Raw genomic sequence first — 23,472 nt, 5'->3', positions numbered from 1 at the left:
ATATACGGTAAAAGAATTGTTAGGTGTTTTACGTGTGCTAATTCATAGCCTTCTGGTAGTTAATAATGTACGTACCAAAAAATATTTGAAGTGAAGTACAAGATTAATACCAAAATATTAACACTTTATGTTGTAACTGATAACACATGACAATTATTACTGGATTCTGTCATGAATAATTAAAATACTGTAGTTTTTCTAACACAACTATACTGTAACAACAATGGGTCAAGGGTACTTTCAACCCTTCTATTTCTGAGGCAAAACACCAACCAATATTCGTTACAAGAGTTGAGGACATGAAATGGCTTCTTTTCTTCTTTCTACCGAGAGATTGTTCAATAACCCTTCTTGATACAGTCTTGGCTTACATTTGTAATGCTGCCGTTATCTTTTTAGATTTCTTCCCTGTGGCGAGAAATTGTTCTTTAGAAGGGCAGCAAAAAAACAGAAAAAGAAAAAAGAAACGGAATAAAGCTCTACCCCCTCTTGAGAGGAAAGCAGAGTCTCAACAAAGGTACAGTCAAAGCACCAACATAACGTTGAAAGTGATATAAAGGGGTTGTTCTGCTTGACTCTTCTTGCTGGGTCTATTCCTTATCCAGGCATTTCTCTACATGCATTAGTTAGTGATAGTAACTTTTTTCTTCTCTCAGGACTAACTAACAAAAATTAGGGGGGGGGGGTACAAGGTGTATTGTCGATGATTTACCTGCATATTCTGCAGCCTATATTGTTCCTTATCAGACAAAATGGTTCTTGCTACCACACAAACCCGTTGTAACAACAACAAGATGAGACAATTGGCTTTGCAAAGAAGAAGTGCACAGAAGAAGTAGAACATACTGGAATTGAATTGATCCGCACGGAAATAATTACTTGCTGTGCTACTACATTTTTCGTCTTATCATGGATGCTTTATCCTCAACATATGTTGACTAATTTTGAGATCCACCATTATTTGTTATTGTCTTCTAAATGATTTACCTTAGTGACAGTAAGTGTGGGGGACGGAAACAATTAGAGCGAGTTCGATTGTTTATTTCCATTAAATAACAAATTGCAATTATGCTGTTAACTACTTCTTACTAGTCGGTTCGGTATGAATAATTTAACAAAATTACTAAACGATACAAATATTTGTTCAAGTACATTTTCATCATTTAATTTCTTTTTTGAGACCGGTGATATCGCAGAATAGGTACAACCAAGTTCCAGTTATGTTAAAAAAGTGTCTTGTGCTTATCGAATGCAAGACCCATCGGTTTTGGAAAGATGAATAACATAGCTCTGTCACTCCAGCATTAACCTATGGTAACGATGCTGCATAATGTGCCTATTTCCCCATTATGAAATGAAAAATGAACGAAATATAGACGAAAAATTATCCAACTTCTCAACTTCTCCAACTCGTAGTTTCAATATGTCTAATGTGTCTAACAACTTCATCTCAACAGATTATAGAGTAAAGTTCATGTGTTATCAAAGTAGATGTGACACAACTCGGTTGCGTAAGATTTTCCAAGTTTAATCTATTTTATTGAAGTAATTTTTTTGATCCTTCTTATTACGTTTAATTGCTTATTGTGTAATAGCATTTTGGTTAGAGCCCTAATAGCTCAAATAAAGCTAATGGACTCTCTTATTACCAGATCTCTTTCTAAAGTGAATTAATGAATCGAAATGGTCCAAGTGCCTTACCTCTGTAAGGTGTGCGGAATGATACCATATCTAGATGAACACTAATATTATAAATTTTACAAACTACTCATTTGATCTATTCTTTATTCTTTGGTGACTATTTTGAAGTTTCAGTTGTTTCATATCCTTTTCAAATCATACATAGTTAATTTCGGGTAATATCTTTTATACAACCCATCCACGATAAGTCTTTGTATATTGCTCAATATAGAAAGATAAATCATTGGAAAATACATCCTATAGTTCTAGTTAGTGTTACAGTTAGAACCTGTACTGTCACTACAATAATTGATTCTAGAATATATACATTAATGAAACACATAAAAGTATGGCCAATAAATAACAATTTCTTTTAATTTTGAGCAGATAAATTCACCAATTTAGGGTCAGATCCTCTTTATGTGTATCCAATGGGTGCTCGAACGAGATAGAATCGTATATAGTTAATTTTAGTATATAATATTTGGCTGGTATTTCAGATTAAGAGGCAAGCATTATTAGTGGAGATAGAAGGGGGTAGGAAGAGTGCTTTTCCCGAGATTTCTAAATATTCTTAAATGAATTTTCTTCATTATCAAATTCATCCTAGATTTGGATATGGAATTAATGAACTTATATCTCCACTTTTAATGAAACTGAAGCGTCTAGTTAATAATATTTCTCGTAGTTTCATGCTAATAATTCACTTTGAATTAATATAGAAAATTATTTTTTATAGTATATAGAAAATTAAAATCTACATAATGAACATAGGCTTGGTTTTATTGAATATTGGAGACTTTCTAATCATATTTTTGTCTTATCGACCTCACAATACATGCACGGTAAATCCTTTACGTACACTATGATGTTGCCGGTAAATCCTTATTGTCTGAATTACATATGGCAAATCATCATGGGAAGATAGCATCATGATCTTGTAAAATTAGTAACTAGAGGATAATCTGTGCCATAAATTTTAATCAATCAATTTATTGTGACACTGTGGTTATAGTATAATGTCCAGACAACTGTTGTATGACTCTTTATAAGGATGTACCAGTTTGGGAGATATATCTGATAGTGTGCTTATCGGGCTAGGGCTGCCATCTTTTTCATTGTATTATATTCAAATTAATTTACCACTATTTGGTAAGACAGAAATTGATTCAAATCAATGTGTAATCAAGATAGACACATATGTACAGAATTGCAGGTCGTGATAAGGCCTTCCTTTACGTTAATGAAAAGGTCTTAGAAATAAAGTAAGGGTTTTTTCTTATCTGAATGGCGTTATCTAATAACATGTTCCAAGAAATATATTATTACAAAAAGAAATATGTTCCGATAGCCAAAAGCGAAACCGATGTTGAAATTAGAAATCTTGATTGATAACTCAGCTTTGGTCGTTTATTTAATTCCAGACTTCTTCATGCTCATTTAAGTTGAATTACAAGGATTATCAAGACGATAATATTAATCCTTATTTAGAAAACTAATGGCATAAAATCTCGACATAATAGGTTCAATAAGAATATTTGGATTATTACACTAGAATCTAGGCCAATCATCCAATAATATTAAATATTCTCACTAATCTATTATTAATTTACATATTGTCATCATCCATTAATTTGTAGAAATGGGAATAAGGCTTTATCAGGTTTATTTACTAAATTTTGATTGATTGTTATTTTTGTAACTTGTCAATTAAATTAATACACAAAACAATTATTTTACCGATTAAATTGAATATACTTTTATTTATTTGGTAAATCCGTTAATGCCCTTATTATATTAATCTTTGTACATAGAAAAAGAATGAAATTGGTCAAGAAGGCTCGGTTCTTAAATTAGATGGCGATTATGAACAGAGGGGGACAGGCCAATTTCTATCCTCGTCCATCTAACAAATAGAAATGTTTAGGTATACTCATACTTTCATAAGTTATTAATATTGTTGCTTTATTATTATGATAAGACCAGTAGCATGTCAATATTTCGTTATTATGGGATTTCCAATTCTAAAATGACAGAAGATAATCAAAAACTTCAAGAAGTTCATTGAGGTTAGAATTTTGAGATTAATTAGCTTCAAAAAATTTCAAGGTAAAGATAATTCTATTATGATATTATATTATTTGTGACAGAGTCAGTAAGGCAATGGGAATTCGAGATTGAAAATGGACAAGTAATTTCTTTCCAACTAATACAAAACACAGTATATATAGGAGTGAAATTTTGAAAGTTTAACAATCCATTTGACATCTTTAATTTTTCTCTGCCATTTACAAAAAAAAACCATACCTACAGAAACATATTATTTGAACCAAATATGAACTGGAAAATATTATTGTTTTGTTGGACGTTCTTTCTGCAAGCACTGAACGCCCAAAACTTAGGTGCAATACAAAGTGAGAAATACTTTCCTAACTCTAAGGATCCAACAAGATTTCCAATAGGTTGTTCACCCCAAGTACTAAAAACACAGCCGGGTTTGGCTGTAAAGCTGTACTCTTATGGACATCCCGTACCCGGTTGTTCATATATTACCTACCAATATCCAGATTTCCCCAGGTCAGGCTACAAAAAAGAGCGTAAACTCGCTGATATTACAGGAGTAAATGGAAAAATTGATATTGACTTGAAGCCCAACGATCCTTGTCGTGTGTTAACTGGTCATCTACCAAGCAACTACAACTATCCAGACACATTAACCTACACAAACTTTACAATGATATTATACGGCTATTTTCAGCCAAAGGTGACCGGCTACCACACATTTAACCTTGAAGCCGACGATTTGTTATTTATGAATCTTGGTGCTGGAAATGCATTTGATTGTTGTAAAGCCGAATCAACTTTAGACAATTTTGGTAATTATCAATCATATTCGCTTTGGGGATCAGATTATGCAAAAGCTAACATTACTGTATTTCTAGTTTCTGGTGTATATTATCCTATCAGATTGTTCTATGTGAATAGGGATAACAATGCTGTTATAGATTTTTCTTTCACTACAGAATTTGACAAAGAGAAAGTTCATGACTTTACTAGTTACTTCTTTTCTGCTTCTGATGGAGAACAATGTCCAGGAAGTGTTAATTATAATTATAACTGTGCTGATGTGAAATCATCAACTATTTTAACCTCTAGTACAACTGTTGATAAACAAGAAGGAAATATTGTCCCAATTACAAAAACAATTTACGAAATTGGTGTCCCATGTGATCCAGAACAGCCAACACAAAAATGTCCAGGTGAATTCTATAATCCTATTAGAGATGCATGTGAACCTCTTCCAACGCCAAGTCAAGATATTAATTCATCTGGCTCCTCATCCTCCGACTCATTCTCACTGCCTCCACCATACACCACAACCGTTTCCAAGAGCACCACCACAGAAACAGACATCATCTCATTCTTCCCATCCACAGACTCCAAGGGCCACACTAGAACTGGAGACATTACGATAACATTGACCAAGCCTAGCGGTGAGGCCGACTACACCACCACCATTACTTCCGACGGTCACACCATCACAGAAGTAGTCTCCCACATCACCACCACTGATTCAGACGGTAACACTGTTACATACACCACCACGATGGCCTCCTTCGATCAGGTAGGCGACGGCGTGTACACGTCTGCTCCACCTTACTCACAGCCACCAGTTGTGACAACCACTGTGACGGAGGACGACGGTAGTAGCAAGACGGTTGTGATCTCTTACTCGCCTTCTGAGGGCGAGGATGGGGTCACCCGTACAGGTACCACCACTATCTCCACCATCACTCCGAGCGGCGAGGCCGACTACACCACGACGATCGACAAGGGCAACGGTGACTTCGAGACAGACCTCGTCTCCCACATCACCACCAAGGACTCCAACGGCAACCCTACCACCATCGTCACCACCATCCCATTGAAGCCAAGTGATGCCGGCGAGGCCGACTACACCACCACCATTACTTCCGACGGTCACACCATCACAGAAGTAGTCTCCCACATCACCACCACTGATTCAGACGGTAACACTGTTACATACACCACCACGATGGCCTCCTTCGATCAGGTAGGCGACGGCGTGTACACGTCTGCTCCACCTTACTCACAGCCACCAGTTGTGACAACCACTGTGACGGAGGACGACGGTAGTAGCAAGACGGTTGTGATCTCTTACTCGCCTTCTGAGGGCGAGGATGGGGTCACCCGTACAGGTACCACCACTATCTCCACCATCACTCCGAGCGGCGAGGCCGACTACACCACCACCATTACTTCCGACGGTCACACCATCACAGAAGTAGTCTCCCACATCACCACCACTGATTCAGACGGTAACACTGTTACATACACCACCACGATGGCCTCCTTCGATCAGGTAGGCGACGGCGTGTACACGTCTGCTCCACCTTACTCACAGCCACCAGTTGTGACAACCACTGTGACGGAGGACGACGGTAGTAGCAAGACGGTTGTGATCTCTTACTCGCCTTCTGAGGGCGAGGATGGGGTCACCCGTACAGGTACCACCACTATCTCCACCATCACTCCGAGCGGCGAGGCCGACTACACCACGACGATCGACAAGGGCAACGGTGACTTCGAGACAGACCTCGTCTCCCACATCACCACCAAGGACTCCAACGGCAACCCTACCACCATCGTCACCACCATCCCATTGAAGCCAAGTGATGCCGGCGAGGCCGACTACACCACCACCATTACTTCCGACGGTCACACCATCACAGAAGTAGTCTCCCACATCACCACCACTGATTCAGACGGTAACACTGTTACATACACCACCACGATGGCCTCCTTCGATCAGGTAGGCGACGGCGTGTACACGTCTGCTCCACCTTACTCACAGCCACCAGTTGTGACAACCACTGTGACGGAGGACGACGGTAGTAGCAAGACGGTTGTGATCTCTTACTCGCCTTCTGAGGGCGAGGATGGGGTCACCCGTACAGGTACCACCACTATCTCCACCATCACTCCGAGCGGCGAGGCCGACTACACCACGACGATCGACAAGGGCAACGGTGACTTCGAGACAGACCTCGTCTCCCACATCACCACCAAGGACTCCAACGGCAACCCTACCACCATCGTCACCACCATCCCATTGAAGCCAAGTGATGCCGGCGAGGCCGACTACACCACCACCATTACTTCCGACGGTCACACCATCACAGAAGTAGTCTCCCACATCACCACCACTGATTCAGACGGTAACACTGTTACATACACCACCACGATGGCCTCCTTCGATCAGGTAGGCGACGGCGTGTACACGTCTGCTCCACCTTACTCACAGCCACCAGTTGTGACAACCACTGTGACGGAGGACGACGGTAGTAGCAAGACGGTTGTGATCTCTTACTCGCCTTCTGAGGGCGAGGATGGGGTCACCCGTACAGGTACCACCACTATCTCCACCATCACTCCGAGCGGCGAGGCCGACTACACCACGACGATCGACAAGGGCAACGGTGACTTCGAGACAGACCTCGTCTCCCACATCACCACCAAGGACTCCAACGGCAACCCTACCACCATCGTCACCACCATCCCATTGAAGCCAAGTGATGCCGGCGAGGCCGACTACACCACCACCATTACTTCCGACGGTCACACCATCACAGAAGTAGTCTCCCACATCACCACCACTGATTCAGACGGTAACACTGTTACATACACCACCACGATGGCCTCCTTCGATCAGGTAGGCGACGGCGTGTACACGTCTGCTCCACCTTACTCACAGCCACCAGTTGTGACAACCACTGTGACGGAGGACGACGGTAGTAGCAAGACGGTTGTGATCTCTTACTCGCCTTCTGAGGGCGAGGATGGGGTCACCCGTACAGGTACCACCACTATCTCCACCATCACTCCGAGCGGCGAGGCCGACTACACCACCACCATTACTTCCGACGGTCACACCATCACAGAAGTAGTCTCCCACATCACCACCACTGATTCAGACGGTAACACTGTTACATACACCACCACGATGGCCTCCTTCGATCAGGTAGGCGACGGCGTGTACACGTCTGCTCCACCTTACTCACAGCCACCAGTTGTGACAACCACTGTGACGGAGGACGACGGTAGTAGCAAGACGGTTGTGATCTCTTACTCGCCTTCTGAGGGCGAGGATGGGGTCACCCGTACAGGTACCACCACTATCTCCACCATCACTCCGAGCGGCGAGGCCGACTACACCACGACGATCGACAAGGGCAACGGTGACTTCGAGACAGACCTCGTCTCCCACATCACCACCAAGGACTCCAACGGCAACCCTACCACCATCGTCACCACCATCCCATTGAAGCCAAGTGATGCCGGCGAGGCCGACTACACCACCACCATTACTTCCGACGGTCACACCATCACAGAAGTAGTCTCCCACATCACCACCACTGATTCAGACGGTAACACTGTTACATACACCACCACGATGGCCTCCTTCGATCAGGTAGGCGACGGCGTGTACACGTCTGCTCCACCTTACTCACAGCCACCAGTTGTGACAACCACTGTGACGGAGGACGACGGTAGTAGCAAGACGGTTGTGATCTCTTACTCGCCTTCTGAGGGCGAGGATGGGGTCACCCGTACAGGTACCACCACTATCTCCACCATCACTCCGAGCGGCGAGGCCGACTACACCACGACGATCGACAAGGGCAACGGTGACTTCGAGACAGACCTCGTCTCCCACATCACCACCAAGGACTCCAACGGCAACCCTACCACCATCGTCACCACCATCCCATTGAAGCCAAGTGATGCCGGCGAGGCCGACTACACCACCACCATTACTTCCGACGGTCACACCATCACAGAAGTAGTCTCCCACATCACCACCACTGATTCAGACGGTAACACTGTTACATACACCACCACGATGGCCTCCTTCGATCAGGTAGGCGACGGCGTGTACACGTCTGCTCCACCTTACTCACAGCCACCAGTTGTGACAACCACTGTGACGGAGGACGACGGTAGTAGCAAGACGGTTGTGATCTCTTACTCGCCTTCTGAGGGCGAGGATGGGGTCACCCGTACAGGTACCACCACTATCTCCACCATCACTCCGAGCGGCGAGGCCGACTACACCACGACGATCGACAAGGGCAACGGTGACTTCGAGACAGACCTCGTCTCCCACATCACCACCAAGGACTCCAACGGCAACCCTACCACCATCGTCACCACCATCCCATTGAAGCCAAGTGATGCCGGCGAGGCCGACTACACCACCACCATTACTTCCGACGGTCACACCATCACAGAAGTAGTCTCCCACATCACCACCACTGATTCAGACGGTAACACTGTTACATACACCACCACGATGGCCTCCTTCGATCAGGTAGGCGACGGCGTGTACACGTCTGCTCCACCTTACTCACAGCCACCAGTTGTGACAACCACTGTGACGGAGGACGACGGTAGTAGCAAGACGGTTGTGATCTCTTACTCGCCTTCTGAGGGCGAGGATGGGGTCACCCGTACAGGTACCACCACTATCTCCACCATCACTCCGAGCGGCGAGGCCGACTACACCACGACGATCGACAAGGGCAACGGTGACTTCGAGACAGACCTCGTCTCCCACATCACCACCAAGGACTCCAACGGCAACCCTACCACCATCGTCACCACCATCCCATTGAAGCCAAGTGATGCCGGCGAGGCCGACTACACCACCACCATTACTTCCGACGGTCACACCATCACAGAAGTAGTCTCCCACATCACCACCACTGATTCAGACGGTAACACTGTTACATACACCACCACGATGGCCTCCTTCGATCAGGTAGGCGACGGCGTGTACACGTCTGCTCCACCTTACTCACAGCCACCAGTTGTGACAACCACTGTGACGGAGGACGACGGTAGTAGCAAGACGGTTGTGATCTCTTACTCGCCTTCTGAGGGCGAGGATGGGGTCACCCGTACAGGTACCACCACTATCTCCACCATCACTCCGAGCGGCGAGGCCGACTACACCACGACGATCGACAAGGGCAACGGTGACTTCGAGACAGACCTCGTCTCCCACATCACCACCAAGGACTCCAACGGCAACCCTACCACCATCGTCACCACCATCCCATTGAAGCCAAGTGATGCCGGCGAGGCCGACTACACCACCACCATTACTTCCGACGGTCACACCATCACAGAAGTAGTCTCCCACATCACCACCACTGATTCAGACGGTAACACTGTTACATACACCACCACGATGGCCTCCTTCGATCAGGTAGGCGACGGCGTGTACACGTCTGCTCCACCTTACTCACAGCCACCAGTTGTGACAACCACTGTGACGGAGGACGACGGTAGTAGCAAGACGGTTGTGATCTCTTACTCGCCTTCTGAGGGCGAGGATGGGGTCACCCGTACAGGTACCACCACTATCTCCACCATCACTCCGAGCGGCGAGGCCGACTACACCACGACGATCGACAAGGGCAACGGTGACTTCGAGACAGACCTCGTCTCCCACATCACCACCAAGGACTCCAACGGCAACCCTACCACCATCGTCACCACCATCCCATTGAAGCCAAGTGATGCCGGCGAGGCCGACTACACCACCACCATTACTTCCGACGGTCACACCATCACAGAAGTAGTCTCCCACATCACCACCACTGATTCAGACGGTAACACTGTTACATACACCACCACGATGGCCTCCTTCGATCAGGTAGGCGACGGCGTGTACACGTCTGCTCCACCTTACTCACAGCCACCAGTTGTGACAACCACTGTGACGGAGGACGACGGTAGTAGCAAGACGGTTGTGATCTCTTACTCGCCTTCTGAGGGCGAGGATGGGGTCACCCGTACAGGTACCACCACTATCTCCACCATCACTCCGAGCGGCGAGGCCGACTACACCACGACGATCGACAAGGGCAACGGTGACTTCGAGACAGACCTCGTCTCCCACATCACCACCAAGGACTCCAACGGCAACCCTACCACCATCGTCACCACCATCCCATTGAAGCCAAGTGATGCCGGCGAGGCCGACTACACCACCACCATTACTTCCGACGGTCACACCATCACAGAAGTAGTCTCCCACATCACCACCACTGATTCAGACGGTAACACTGTTACATACACCACCACGATGGCCTCCTTCGATCAGGTAGGCGACGGCGTGTACACGTCTGCTCCACCTTACTCACAGCCACCAGTTGTGACAACCACTGTGACGGAGGACGACGGTAGTAGCAAGACGGTTGTGATCTCTTACTCGCCTTCTGAGGGCGAGGATGGGGTCACCCGTACAGGTACCACCACTATCTCCACCATCACTCCGAGCGGCGAGGCCGACTACACCACGACGATCGACAAGGGCAACGGTGACTTCGAGACAGACCTCGTCTCCCACATCACCACCAAGGACTCCAACGGCAACCCTACCACCATCGTCACCACCATCCCATTGAAGCCAAGTGATGCCGGCGAGGCCGACTACACCACCACCATTACTTCCGACGGTCACACCATCACAGAAGTAGTCTCCCACATCACCACCACTGATTCAGACGGTAACACTGTTACATACACCACCACGATGGCCTCCTTCGATCAGGTAGGCGACGGCGTGTACACGTCTGCTCCACCTTACTCACAGCCACCAGTTGTGACAACCACTGTGACGGAGGACGACGGTAGTAGCAAGACGGTTGTGATCTCTTACTCGCCTTCTGAGGGCGAGGATGGGGTCACCCGTACAGGTACCACCACTATCTCCACCATCACTCCGAGCGGCGAGGCCGACTACACCACGACGATCGACAAGGGCAACGGTGACTTCGAGACAGACCTCGTCTCCCACATCACCACCAAGGACTCCAACGGCAACCCTACCACCATCGTCACCACCATCCCATTGAAGCCAAGTGATGCCGGCGAGGCCGACTACACCACCACCATTACTTCCGACGGTCACACCATCACAGAAGTAGTCTCCCACATCACCACCACTGATTCAGACGGTAACACTGTTACATACACCACCACGATGGCCTCCTTCGATCAGGTAGGCGACGGCGTGTACACGTCTGCTCCACCTTACTCACAGCCACCAGTTGTGACAACCACTGTGACGGAGGACGACGGTAGTAGCAAGACGGTTGTGATCTCTTACTCGCCTTCTGAGGGCGAGGATGGGGTCACCCGTACAGGTACCACCACTATCTCCACCATCACTCCGAGCGGCGAGGCCGACTACACCACCACCATTACTTCCGACGGTCACACCATCACAGAAGTAGTCTCCCACATCACCACCACTGATTCAGACGGTAACACTGTTACATACACCACCACGATGGCCTCCTTCGATCAGGTAGGCGACGGCGTGTACACGTCTGCTCCACCTTACTCACAGCCACCAGTTGTGACAACCACTGTGACGGAGGACGACGGTAGTAGCAAGACGGTTGTGATCTCTTACTCGCCTTCTGAGGGCGAGGATGGGGTCACCCGTACAGGTACCACCACTATCTCCACCATCACTCCGAGCGGCGAGGCCGACTACACCACCACCATTACTTCCGACGGTCACACCATCACAGAAGTAGTCTCCCACATCACCACCACTGATTCAGACGGTAACACTGTTACATACACCACCACGATGGCCTCCTTCGATCAGGTAGGCGACGGCGTGTACACGTCTGCTCCACCTTACTCACAGCCACCAGTTGTGACAACCACTGTGACGGAGGACGACGGTAGTAGCAAGACGGTTGTGATCTCTTACTCGCCTTCTGAGGGCGAGGATGGGGTCACCCGTACAGGTACCACCACTATCTCCACCATCACTCCGAGCGGCGAGGCCGACTACACCACGACGATCGACAAGGGCAACGGTGACTTCGAGACAGACCTCGTCTCCCACATCACCACCAAGGACTCCAACGGCAACCCTACCACCATCGTCACCACCATCCCATTGAAGCCAAGTGATGCCGGCGAGGCCGACTACACCACCACCATTACTTCCGACGGTCACACCATCACAGAAGTAGTCTCCCACATCACCACCACTGATTCAGACGGTAACACTGTTACATACACCACCACGATGGCCTCCTTCGATCAGGTAGGCGACGGCGTGTACACGTCTGCTCCACCTTACTCACAGCCACCAGTTGTGACAACCACTGTGACGGAGGACGACGGTAGTAGCAAGACGGTTGTGATCTCTTACTCGCCTTCTGAGGGCGAGGATGGGGTCACCCGTACAGGTACCACCACTATCTCCACCATCACTCCGAGCGGCGAGGCCGACTACACCACCACCATTACTTCCGACGGTCACACCATCACAGAAGTAGTCTCCCACATCACCACCACTGATTCAGACGGTAACACTGTTACATACACCACCACGATGGCCTCCTTCGATCAGGTAGGCGACGGCGTGTACACGTCTGCTCCACCTTACTCACAGCCACCAGTTGTGACAACCACTGTGACGGAGGACGACGGTAGTAGCAAGACGGTTGTGATCTCTTACTCGCCTTCTGAGGGCGAGGATGGGGTCACCCGTACAGGTACCACCACTATCTCCACCATCACTCCGAGCGGCGAGGCCGACTACACCACCACCATTACTTCCGACGGTCACACCATCACAGAAGTAGTCTCCCACATCACCACCACTGATTCAGACGGTAACACTGTTACATACACCACCACGATGGCCTCCTTCGATCAGGTAGGCGACGGCGTGTACACGTCTGCTCCACCTTACTCACAGCCACCAGTTGTGACAACCACTGTGACGGAGGACGACGGTAGTAGCAAGACGGTTGTGATCTCTTACTCGCCTTCTGAGGGCGAGGATGGGGTCACCCGTACAGGTACCACCACTATCTCCACCATCACTCCGAGCGGCGAGGCCGACTACACCACGACGATCGACAAGGGCAACGGTGACTTCGAGACAGACCTCGTCTCCCACATCACCACCAAGGACTCCAACGGCAACCCTACCACCATCGTCACCACCATCCCATTGAAGCCAAGTGATGCCGGCGAGGCCGACTACACCACCACCATTACTTCCGACGGTCACACCATCACAGAAGTAGTCTCCCACATCACCACCACTGATTCAGACGGTAACACTGTTACATACACCACCACGATGGCCTCCTTCGATCAGGTAGGCGACGGCGTGTACACGTCTGCTCCACCTTACTCACAGCCACCAGTTGTGACAACCACTGTGACGGAGGACGACGGTAGTAGCAAGACGGTTGTGATCTCTTACTCGCCTTCTGAGGGCGAGGATGGGGTCACCCGTACAGGTACCACCACTATCTCCACCATCACTCCGAGCGGCGAGGCCGACTACACCACGACGATCGACAAGGGCAACGGTGACTTCGAGACAGACCTCGTCTCCCACATCACCACCAAGGACTCCAACGGCAACCCTACCACCATCGTCACCACCATCCCATTGAAGCCAAGTGATGCCGGCGAGGCCGACTACACCACCACCATTACTTCCGACGGTCACACCATCACAGAAGTAGTCTCCCACATCACCACCACTGATTCAGACGGTAACACTGTTACATACACCACCACGATGGCCTCCTTCGATCAGGTAGGCGACGGCGTGTACACGTCTGCTCCACCTTACTCACAGCCACCAGTTGTGACAACCACTGTGACGGAGGACGACGGTAGTAGCAAGACGGTTGTGATCTCTTACTCGCCTTCTGAGGGCGAGGATGGGGTCACCCGTACAGGTACCACCACTATCTCCACCATCACTCCGAGCGGCGAGGCCGACTACACCACGACGATCGACAAGGGCAACGGTGACTTCGAGACAGACCTCGTCTCCCACATCACCACCAAGGACTCCAACGGCAACCCTACCACCATCGTCACCACCATCCCATTGAAGCCAAGTGATGCCGGCGAGGCCGACTACACCACCACCATTACTTCCGACGGTCACACCATCACAGAAGTAGTCTCCCACATCACCACCACTGATTCAGACGGTAACACTGTTACATACACCACCACGATGGCCTCCTTCGATCAGGTAGGCGACGGCGTGTACACGTCTGCTCCACCTTACTCACAGCCACCAGTTGTGACAACCACTGTGACGGAGGACGACGGTAGTAGCAAGACGGTTGTGATCTCTTACTCGCCTTCTGAGGGCGAGGATGGGGTCACCCGTACAGGTACCACCACTATCTCCACCATCACTCCGAGCGGCGAGGCCGACTACACCACGACGATCGACAAGGGCAACGGTGACTTCGAGACAGACCTCGTCTCCCACATCACCACCAAGGACTCCAACGGCAACCCTACCACCATCGTCACCACCATCCCATTGAAGCCAAGTGATGCCGGCGAGGCCGACTACACCACCACCATTACTTCCGACGGTCACACCATCACAGAAGTAGTCTCCCACATCACCACCACTGATTCAGACGGTAACACTGTTACATACACCACCACGATGGCCTCCTTCGATCAGGTAGGCGACGGCGTGTACACGTCTGCTCCACCTTACTCACAGCCACCAGTTGTGACAACCACTGTGACGGAGGACGACGGTAGTAGCAAGACGGTTGTGATCTCTTACTCGCCTTCTGAGGGCGAGGATGGGGTCACCCGTACAGGTACCACCACTATCTCCACCATCACTCCGAGCGGCGAGGCCGACTACACCACGACGATCGACAAGGGCAACGGTGACTTCGAGACAGACCTCGTCTCCCACATCACCACCAAGGACTCCAACGGCAACCCTACCACCATCGTCACCACCATCCCATTGAAGCCAAGTGATGCCGGCGAGGCCGACTACACCACCACCATTACTTCCGACGGTCACACCATCACAGAAGTAGTCTCCCACATCACCACCACTGATTCAAACGGTAACACTGTTACATACACCACCACGATGGCCTCCTTCGATCAGGTAGGCGACGGCGTGTACACGTCTGCTCCACCTTACTCACAGCCACCAGTTGTGACAACCACTGTGACGGAGGACGACGGTAGTAGCAAGACGGTTGTGATCTCTTACTCGCCTTCTGAGGGCGAGGATGGGGTCACCCGTACAGGTACCACCACTATCTCCACCATCACTCCGAGCGGCGAGGCCGACTACACCACCACCATTACTTCCGACGGTCACACCATCACAGAAGTAGTCTCCCACATCACCACCACTGATTCAGACGGTAACACTGTTACATACACCACCACGATGGCCTCCTTCGATCAGGTAGGCGACGGCGTGTACACGTCTGCTCCACCTTACTCACAGCCACCAGTTGTGACAACCACTGTGACGGAGGACGACGGTAGTAGCAAGACGGTTGTGATCTCTTACTCGCCTTCTGAGGGCGAGGATGGGGTCACCCGTACAGGTACCACCACTATCTCCACCATCACTCCGAGCGGCGAGGCCGACTACACCACCACCATTACTTCCGACGGTCACACCATCACAGAAGTAGTCTCCCACATCACCACCACTGATTCAGACGGTAACACTGTTACATACACCACCACGATGGCCTCCTTCGATCAGGTAGGCGACGGCGTGTACACGTCTGCTCCACCTTACTCACAGCCACCAGTTGTGACAACCACTGTGACGGAGGACGACGGTAGTAGCAAGACGGTTGTGATCTCTTACTCGCCTTCTGAGGGCGAGGATGGGGTCACCCGTACAGGTACCACCACTATCTCCACCATCACTCCGAGCGGCGAGGCCGACTACACCACGACGATCGACAAGGGCAACGGTGACTTCGAGACAGACCTCGTCTCCCACATCACCACCAAGGACTCCAACGGCAACCCTACCACCATCGTCACCACCATCCCATTGAAGCCAAGTGATGCCGGCGAGGCCGACTACACCACCACCATTACTTCCGACGGTCACACCATCACAGAAGTAGTCTCCCACATCACCACCACTGATTCAGACGGTAACACTGTTACATACACCACCACGATGGCCTCCTTCGATCAGGTAGGCGACGGCGTGTACACGTCTGCTCCACCTTACTCACAGCCACCAGTTGTGACAACCACTGTGACGGAGGACGACGGTAGTAGCAAGACGGTTGTGATCTCTTACTCGCCTTCTGAGGGCGAGGATGGGGTCACCCGTACAGGTACCACCACTATCTCCACCATCACTCCGAGCGGCGAGGCCGACTACACCACGACGATCGACAAGGGCAACGGTGACTTCGAGACAGACCTCGTCTCCCACATCACCACCAAGGACTCCAACGGCAACCCTACCACCATCGTCACCACCATCCCATTGAAGCCAAGTGATGCCGGCGAGGCCGACTACACCACCACCATTACTTCCGACGGTCACACCATCACAGAAGTAGTCTCCCACATCACCACCACTGATTCAGACGGTAACACTGTTACATACACCACCACGATGGCCTCCTTCGATCAGGTAGGCGACGGCGTGTACACGTCTGCTCCACCTTACTCACAGCCACCAGTTGTGACAACCACTGTGACGGAGGACGACGGTAGTAGCAAGACGGTTGTGATCTCTTACTCGCCTTCTGAGGGCGAGGATGGGGTCACCCGTACAGGTACCACCACTATCTCCACCATCACTCCGAGCGGCGAGGCCGACTACACCACGACGATCGACAAGGGCAACGGTGACTTCGAGACAGACCTCGTCTCCCACATCACCACCAAGGACTCCAACGGCAACCCTACCACCATCGTCACCACCATCCCATTGAAGCCAAGTGATGCCGGCGAGGCCGACTACACCACCACCATTACTTCCGACGGTCACACCATCACAGAAGTAGTCTCCCACATCACCACCACTGATTCAGACGGTAACACTGTTACATACACCACCACGATGGCCTCCTTCGATCAGGTAGGCGACGGCGTGTACACGTCTGCTCCACCTTACTCACAGCCACCAGTTGTGACAACCACTGTGACGGAGGACGACGGTAGTAGCAAGACGGTTGTGATCTCTTACTCGCCTTCTGAGGGCGAGGATGGGGTCACCCGTACAGGTACCACCACTATCTCCACCATCACTCCGAGCGGCGAGGCCGACTACACCACCACCATTACTTCCGACGGTCACACCATCACAGAAGTAGTCTCCCACATCACCACCACTGATTCAGACGGTAACACTGTTACATACACCACCACGATGGCCTCCTTCGATCAGGTAGGCGACGGCGTGTACACGTCTGCTCCACCTTATTCACAGCCACCAGTTGTGACAACCACTGTGACGGAGGACGACGGTAGTAGCAAGACGGTTGTGATCTCTTACTCGCCTTCTGAGGGCGAGGATGGGGTCACCCGTACAGGTACCACCACTATCTCCACCATCACTCCGAGCGGCGAGGCCGACTACACCACCACCATTACTTCCGACGGTCACACCATCACAGAAGTAGTCTCCCACATCACCACCACTGATTCAGACGGTAACACTGTTACATACACCACCACGATGGCCTCCTTCGATCAGGTAGGCGACGGCGTGTACACGTCTGCTCCACCTTACTCACAGCCACCAGTTGTGACAACCACTGTGACGGAGGACGACGGTAGTAGCAAGACGGTTGTGATCTCTTACTCGCCTTCTGAGGGCGAGGATGGGGTCACCCGTACAGGTACCACCACTATCTTCACCATCACTCCGAGCGGCGAGGCCGACTACACCACGACGATCGACAAGGGCAACGGTGACTTCGAGACAGACCTCGTCTCCCACATCACCACCAAGGACTCCAACGGCAACCCTACCACCATCGTCACCACCATCCCATTGAAGCCAAGTGATGCCGGCGAGGCCGACTACACCACCACCATTACTTCCGACGGTCACACCATCACAGAAGTAGTCTCCCACATCACCACCACTGATTCAGACGGTAACACTGTTACATACACCACCACGATGGCCTCCTTCGATCAGGTAGGCGACGGCGTGTACACGTCTGCTCCACCTTACTCACAGCCACCAGTTGTGACAACCACTGTGAGTGCAGACACTGCTACTGCCACTGTAGTAATTTCGCACTTCCCATCTATTGGCGTCGATGGAGTCACCAGGACAGGCACAACTACTCTCTCCATGGTATCTGTTGGAGGTGAAACTGGCTACACTACATCAGTCGACAGGGGCAATGGCAGTATCGAAACTGATGTCATTTCCCATATCACCACTACCGACTCCAATGGTAATCCTACAACAATAACCACCACAATCACCAATGCACCTGCACCTTCGATTTCTAAAGCAGACATTGGGTCTGATTACACCACCACCGTGGTTTCTAACGGTCACACGTTCACCGAGGTTGTATGCCATAGCACAGGTGCTGATGAGCACGGTCACACAATTGTTTCTACAGTAACGCAAACCGTAGGTGGCCAGAGTCATGGAAACACTGTTTCAAGTGCAGCACCAGTCTCAACTGTATCCGGTGCTAGTTTTAATGCTCCTGGAACAGCAGGTGTAGGTGGTATTGTCAACTCTCAGAAACCTCAGTCACAAAATGTGGCTGGCCAAGGGTCTGGCAACGAAAAGCCAACAGAAGCTGCTGGCACAGCCGGTGGTAGTGGCTCTGGTTCTGGCTCTGGGTCAGTTCACCAATCGGCAGGCAGTAATGTACCATCTGGATCCCCATCTGTTCAGAGTGCAAAGGGTACTGCGTCTCCAGTCAGTGGTATTCATAGTAGCCAAACACCACACTCTGTACCTTCCCAAGCCCAACAACAAGGACAAGGACAAGCACCATCATCACGTCAACAGGCTGCCACGACTGTTCTATCACCTTCTGGTTCCTCTGTTAACAACTACGGCAGTGGATTCAACAGCACACAAACAGCATCTGTCCTACAGGGTAAGGGTGCTTCGATTAGAGTTGCTTCTCTCAGTATTATATTCTCAATGATTGCAGTAATAGTTGTCGGTATGATCTAAAGTGTACTAGTTCTGTGACTGATCAACATGTACAATATTACAAACGTTCGTCCAGCCATGATTTTTAGATAGGCTGTTTCTTTTATTATCGATAATGATAAAATGGATTGATTATAGTCCAACAAAACAAAAAAAAACTGAAAAAACACTAAAGTAAAAAACCTAAAGCTCCCCAATATATATTTATTGTTCGTAATTTGGGGCTATTATTTTTGTTTCACGTACTGTTTTCTATATCTCATATTAATAATGTGAGCAGTATTATTCTGAAGAGTTTTTGTATATATTATTTATTATTAGTTAACACTATAATTATTTTTCTCTTCTAAAAGTTTTATGTTGTTTTATGTCTTTATTATTGTATTGTGTGCGTCTTCCTGTTGTCGATGTTTCTTATAATATCTTGGTCAGCCATGGTTTCGAACCTGTGGGTCTGAGATTGAACTTCAAATGCTGCGAAAAACGCGAGATGTGATAATGCACGGTGGTAGTCATCTGATAAGCTAAGTTACCCTGTTCAACAATCTGCTTTAGTTGTTTGATGAAAAATACAAGGCCGATTGTAGTTACCCTGCCCTCATTTTCACAACAGTACATCATACGATATATGTTCAGATGACCATGGATATATCGATGAACGAGTACTTACTTTTTCACTAACATCTAGGGAAGGTTTCACAGGGTTGGCAATTTGGTTGAAGGGAGGTGGTGGTAAAGTTTTGTTAGAGTGCGCACTTCAGCACCCAAACATGAATTTCAAATTTTGTGATCTTCAATTGTTCAAACATATATGAGTGCCAGAATAGAAATAGTAAATATTAGTTACAGTGCATGGTTTTACCAGTCAAAACTTATTGGTGAGTTTTTATTATACTGAAGGTATTGCTTCTTATAGCTTGTATTGTGAATCCATATTTGGAGCTGTTGCGTAAATTAATCTGAAATGATTTAAGACTTTGTTATCAATACTTGAGAGAGTATAGTGTTGTACATTTCAAGATTACGTTACTGAATTGACGAAATTTACACATGAACACAGAATGTACAGCACCTGCTAAAAGATAAACAGAAGGGGTTGTTTATTTTTATTTACAAGCAACATTAATCATATATATAACTAATAAGCGCCTCATACATGCAGCTATTCTTTCTTTTTACATTTTTCTCCTACAAAAACAGCCCTGTCTGAGGTGGTGGAATCACAGTAGCATGTCTCTGTTCTGAAATGCTATTGTTCTGGTAGTGGGCCAAGCTGAGTCCTCCTGTAAGTCCAGATATCAAGTTGCGAAAAACGCGAGACCTTGCGTTCTACGAGACAGTCGACAAAGCAATTTGATTTACCCAGCCTGGTTGAGAGTTGCGAAAAACGCGAGATGTTGTGTTCAACGATGCGTTGTTGTAGTACAATAACCACTCTGCTCTAGAACAATTGTTCTCCCTGAAGTGTTGTTTTTCATCTGATTGAATCTGAACTCTTACCAAGGTTCATTGATGGGATTGATGGTGGGAGTTAGACATACATAGTTTACATTGTGAGATGGTAAAAAACTATGTATATATTAGGATAGTACTGTATTACTGTAATCTTGTTGAGTGGATACCTTTGAACTACTCAAGACTTCTTCTCCTGTAATACATCATTGGTTGATTACTATGCAGGAGGATGAAATGAACAATCCAGTCTATTTTATGAAGTTTTCTTGATTTTACCATATATGCCTTGATCACTTGTCACCAGTATTTACTTTATCAACATTTACTTTACAATGATCATGAGATGAAGCTGTTATCATTATGTAGTTATTATGACCTTGTAAGATTCCCATATGTATTCCTGAAACAATGAATTCCTCCACAACACAACACATATCAATGCAATATCATGTGTGAATTTATATTTGTTCGTGATGCTGATAATATTTGTTCAGTACTTTTACCCAGAATGTTACTTTTCTGTGAAGAGCATTTTTGTTCGAGACCAAACATCTTTCAAGAACAGATTTTCATCTTTTTAGGGTTACATAGGGCATGGTAAAATTCTTAGGGCTGAATTAGGGTTCGTGTTTCATTCATTTGTCTGGGTAAGTAGGGTTTATAGTTATTACAGTTAGGGTTAATTAGGGCTATGTAGGGTTCCAGAAATATATATTTTGGTAATGAGGAAGGGATTTTTGGGTGATAACTGGAAAGTGAGCTATTAGAAATATGATAAGATGCACCACAAGGAATCCTGAATATCATGTAGATAGATTAAAAAGTTCACTGTACATATTTCATCCCATATATCTACATTCATCAAAAGACATCTGTAGATTATATGATGTGTCCATATATATCTAAGGCTCCACTATAAATGGGATTTAAAATTACTAGTTAATACTAAATCCAAATGACATATGAAAATGAACAAGAGCTATAATTAAAAAGTAGTCTGTACCTTTGATAAAATGATTAGATGTATTTAGAGAATATAAAATAAATATCATACACAGAAATATCCCTAATGATAGCATTAATCTGTTTAGTAACAATATATGACAATGATTACCCAAACGAATGCCATACAAAGCAAGTGACAATTACATGCTGAATGATAACTAACAACTACAAAATATACTTCAATAAATATAAATGTCTATAGTTTAGTAGGTAAATGGTGAAACCCATAACATATATGGGATACCTGATATTTGTGTGAAGTGACTGCCATATGATCATTACCAATTACCAATTATTTATTAGAATAATAAATGAAAAACATATAATAACAAATATACAAAATATTATGGTTGTAAAGCAACCTAAAATATAGGTAATGGAGTGTGTTGTGTATTCTGGGTGGAGTGTATTCTGGATGGAGTGTATTCTGGGTGGAGTGTAGTCTGGGTGGAGTGTGGTCTGGGTGGAGTGTGGGGTCTGGGTGCTGTGGGGTCTGGGTGGGGGTCTGGGTGGAGTGTGGTCTGGGTGGAGTGTGGGGTCTGGGTGCTGTGGGGTCTGGGTGCTGTGGGGTCTGGGTGCTGTGGGGTCTGGGTGCTGTGGGGGTGGGTGCTGTGGGGTCTGGGTGCTGTGGGGTGGGTGCTGTGGGGTCTGGGTGCTGTGGGGTCTGGGTGCTGTGGGGTCTGGGTGCTGTGGGGTCTGGGTGCTGTGGGGTCTGGGTGCTGTGGGGTCTGGGTGCTGTGGGGTGGGTCTGGGTGCTGTGGGGTCTGGGTGCTGTGGGGTCTGGGTGCTGTGGGGTCTGGGTGCTGTGGGGTCTGGGTGCTGTGGGGTCTGGGTGCTGTGGGGTCTGGGTGCTGTGGGGTCTGGGTGCTGTGGGGTCTGGGTGCTGTGGGGTCTGGGTGCTGTGGGGTCTGGGTGCTGTGGGGTCTGGGTGCTGTGGGGTCTGGGTGCTGTGGGGTCTGGGTGCTGTGGGGTCTGGGTGCTGTGGGGTCTGGGTGCTGTGGGGTCTGGGTGCTGTGGGGTCTGGGTGCTGTGGGGTCTGGGTGCTGTGGGGTCTGGGTGCTGTGGGGTCTGGGTGCTGTGGGGTCTGGGTGCTGTGGGTCTGGGTGCTGTGGGGTCTGGGTGCTGTGGGGTCTGGGTGCTGTGGGGTCTGGGTGCTGTGGGTCTGGGTGCTGTGGGTCTGGGTGCTGTGGGGTCTGGGTGCTGTGGGGTCTGGGTGCTGTGGGTCTGGGTGCTGTGGGGTCTGGGTGCTGTGGGGTCTGGGTGCTGTGGGGTCTGGA

At 48.6% G+C, this 23,472-nt stretch overlaps 1 protein-coding gene across 1 annotated transcript; it reads left to right on the top strand.

Moving 5' to 3' along the window:
• Nucleotides 1-4,015: 4,015 nt before the first annotated feature.
• EPA19 lies at nt 4,016-19,756 on the top strand (the record flags this gene model as incomplete). The annotated part of the gene is made up of 1 exon (XM_065626586.1): nt 4,016-19,756. One exon carries the CDS (start codon nt 4,016-4,018, stop codon nt 19,754-19,756), a length of 15,741 nt encoding a protein of 5,246 aa, XP_065482658.1.
• Between the last annotated feature and the right edge of the window lie 3,716 nt (nt 19,757-23,472).

The sequence above is a fragment of the Nakaseomyces glabratus genome, chromosome A (assembly GCF_010111755.1).
Source record: "Nakaseomyces glabratus chromosome A, complete sequence".
NCBI classification, from domain to species: Eukaryota; Fungi; Ascomycota; class Saccharomycetes; order Saccharomycetales; family Saccharomycetaceae; genus Nakaseomyces; species Nakaseomyces glabratus.
This window is presented reverse-complemented; position numbering and strand designations above follow the sequence as displayed.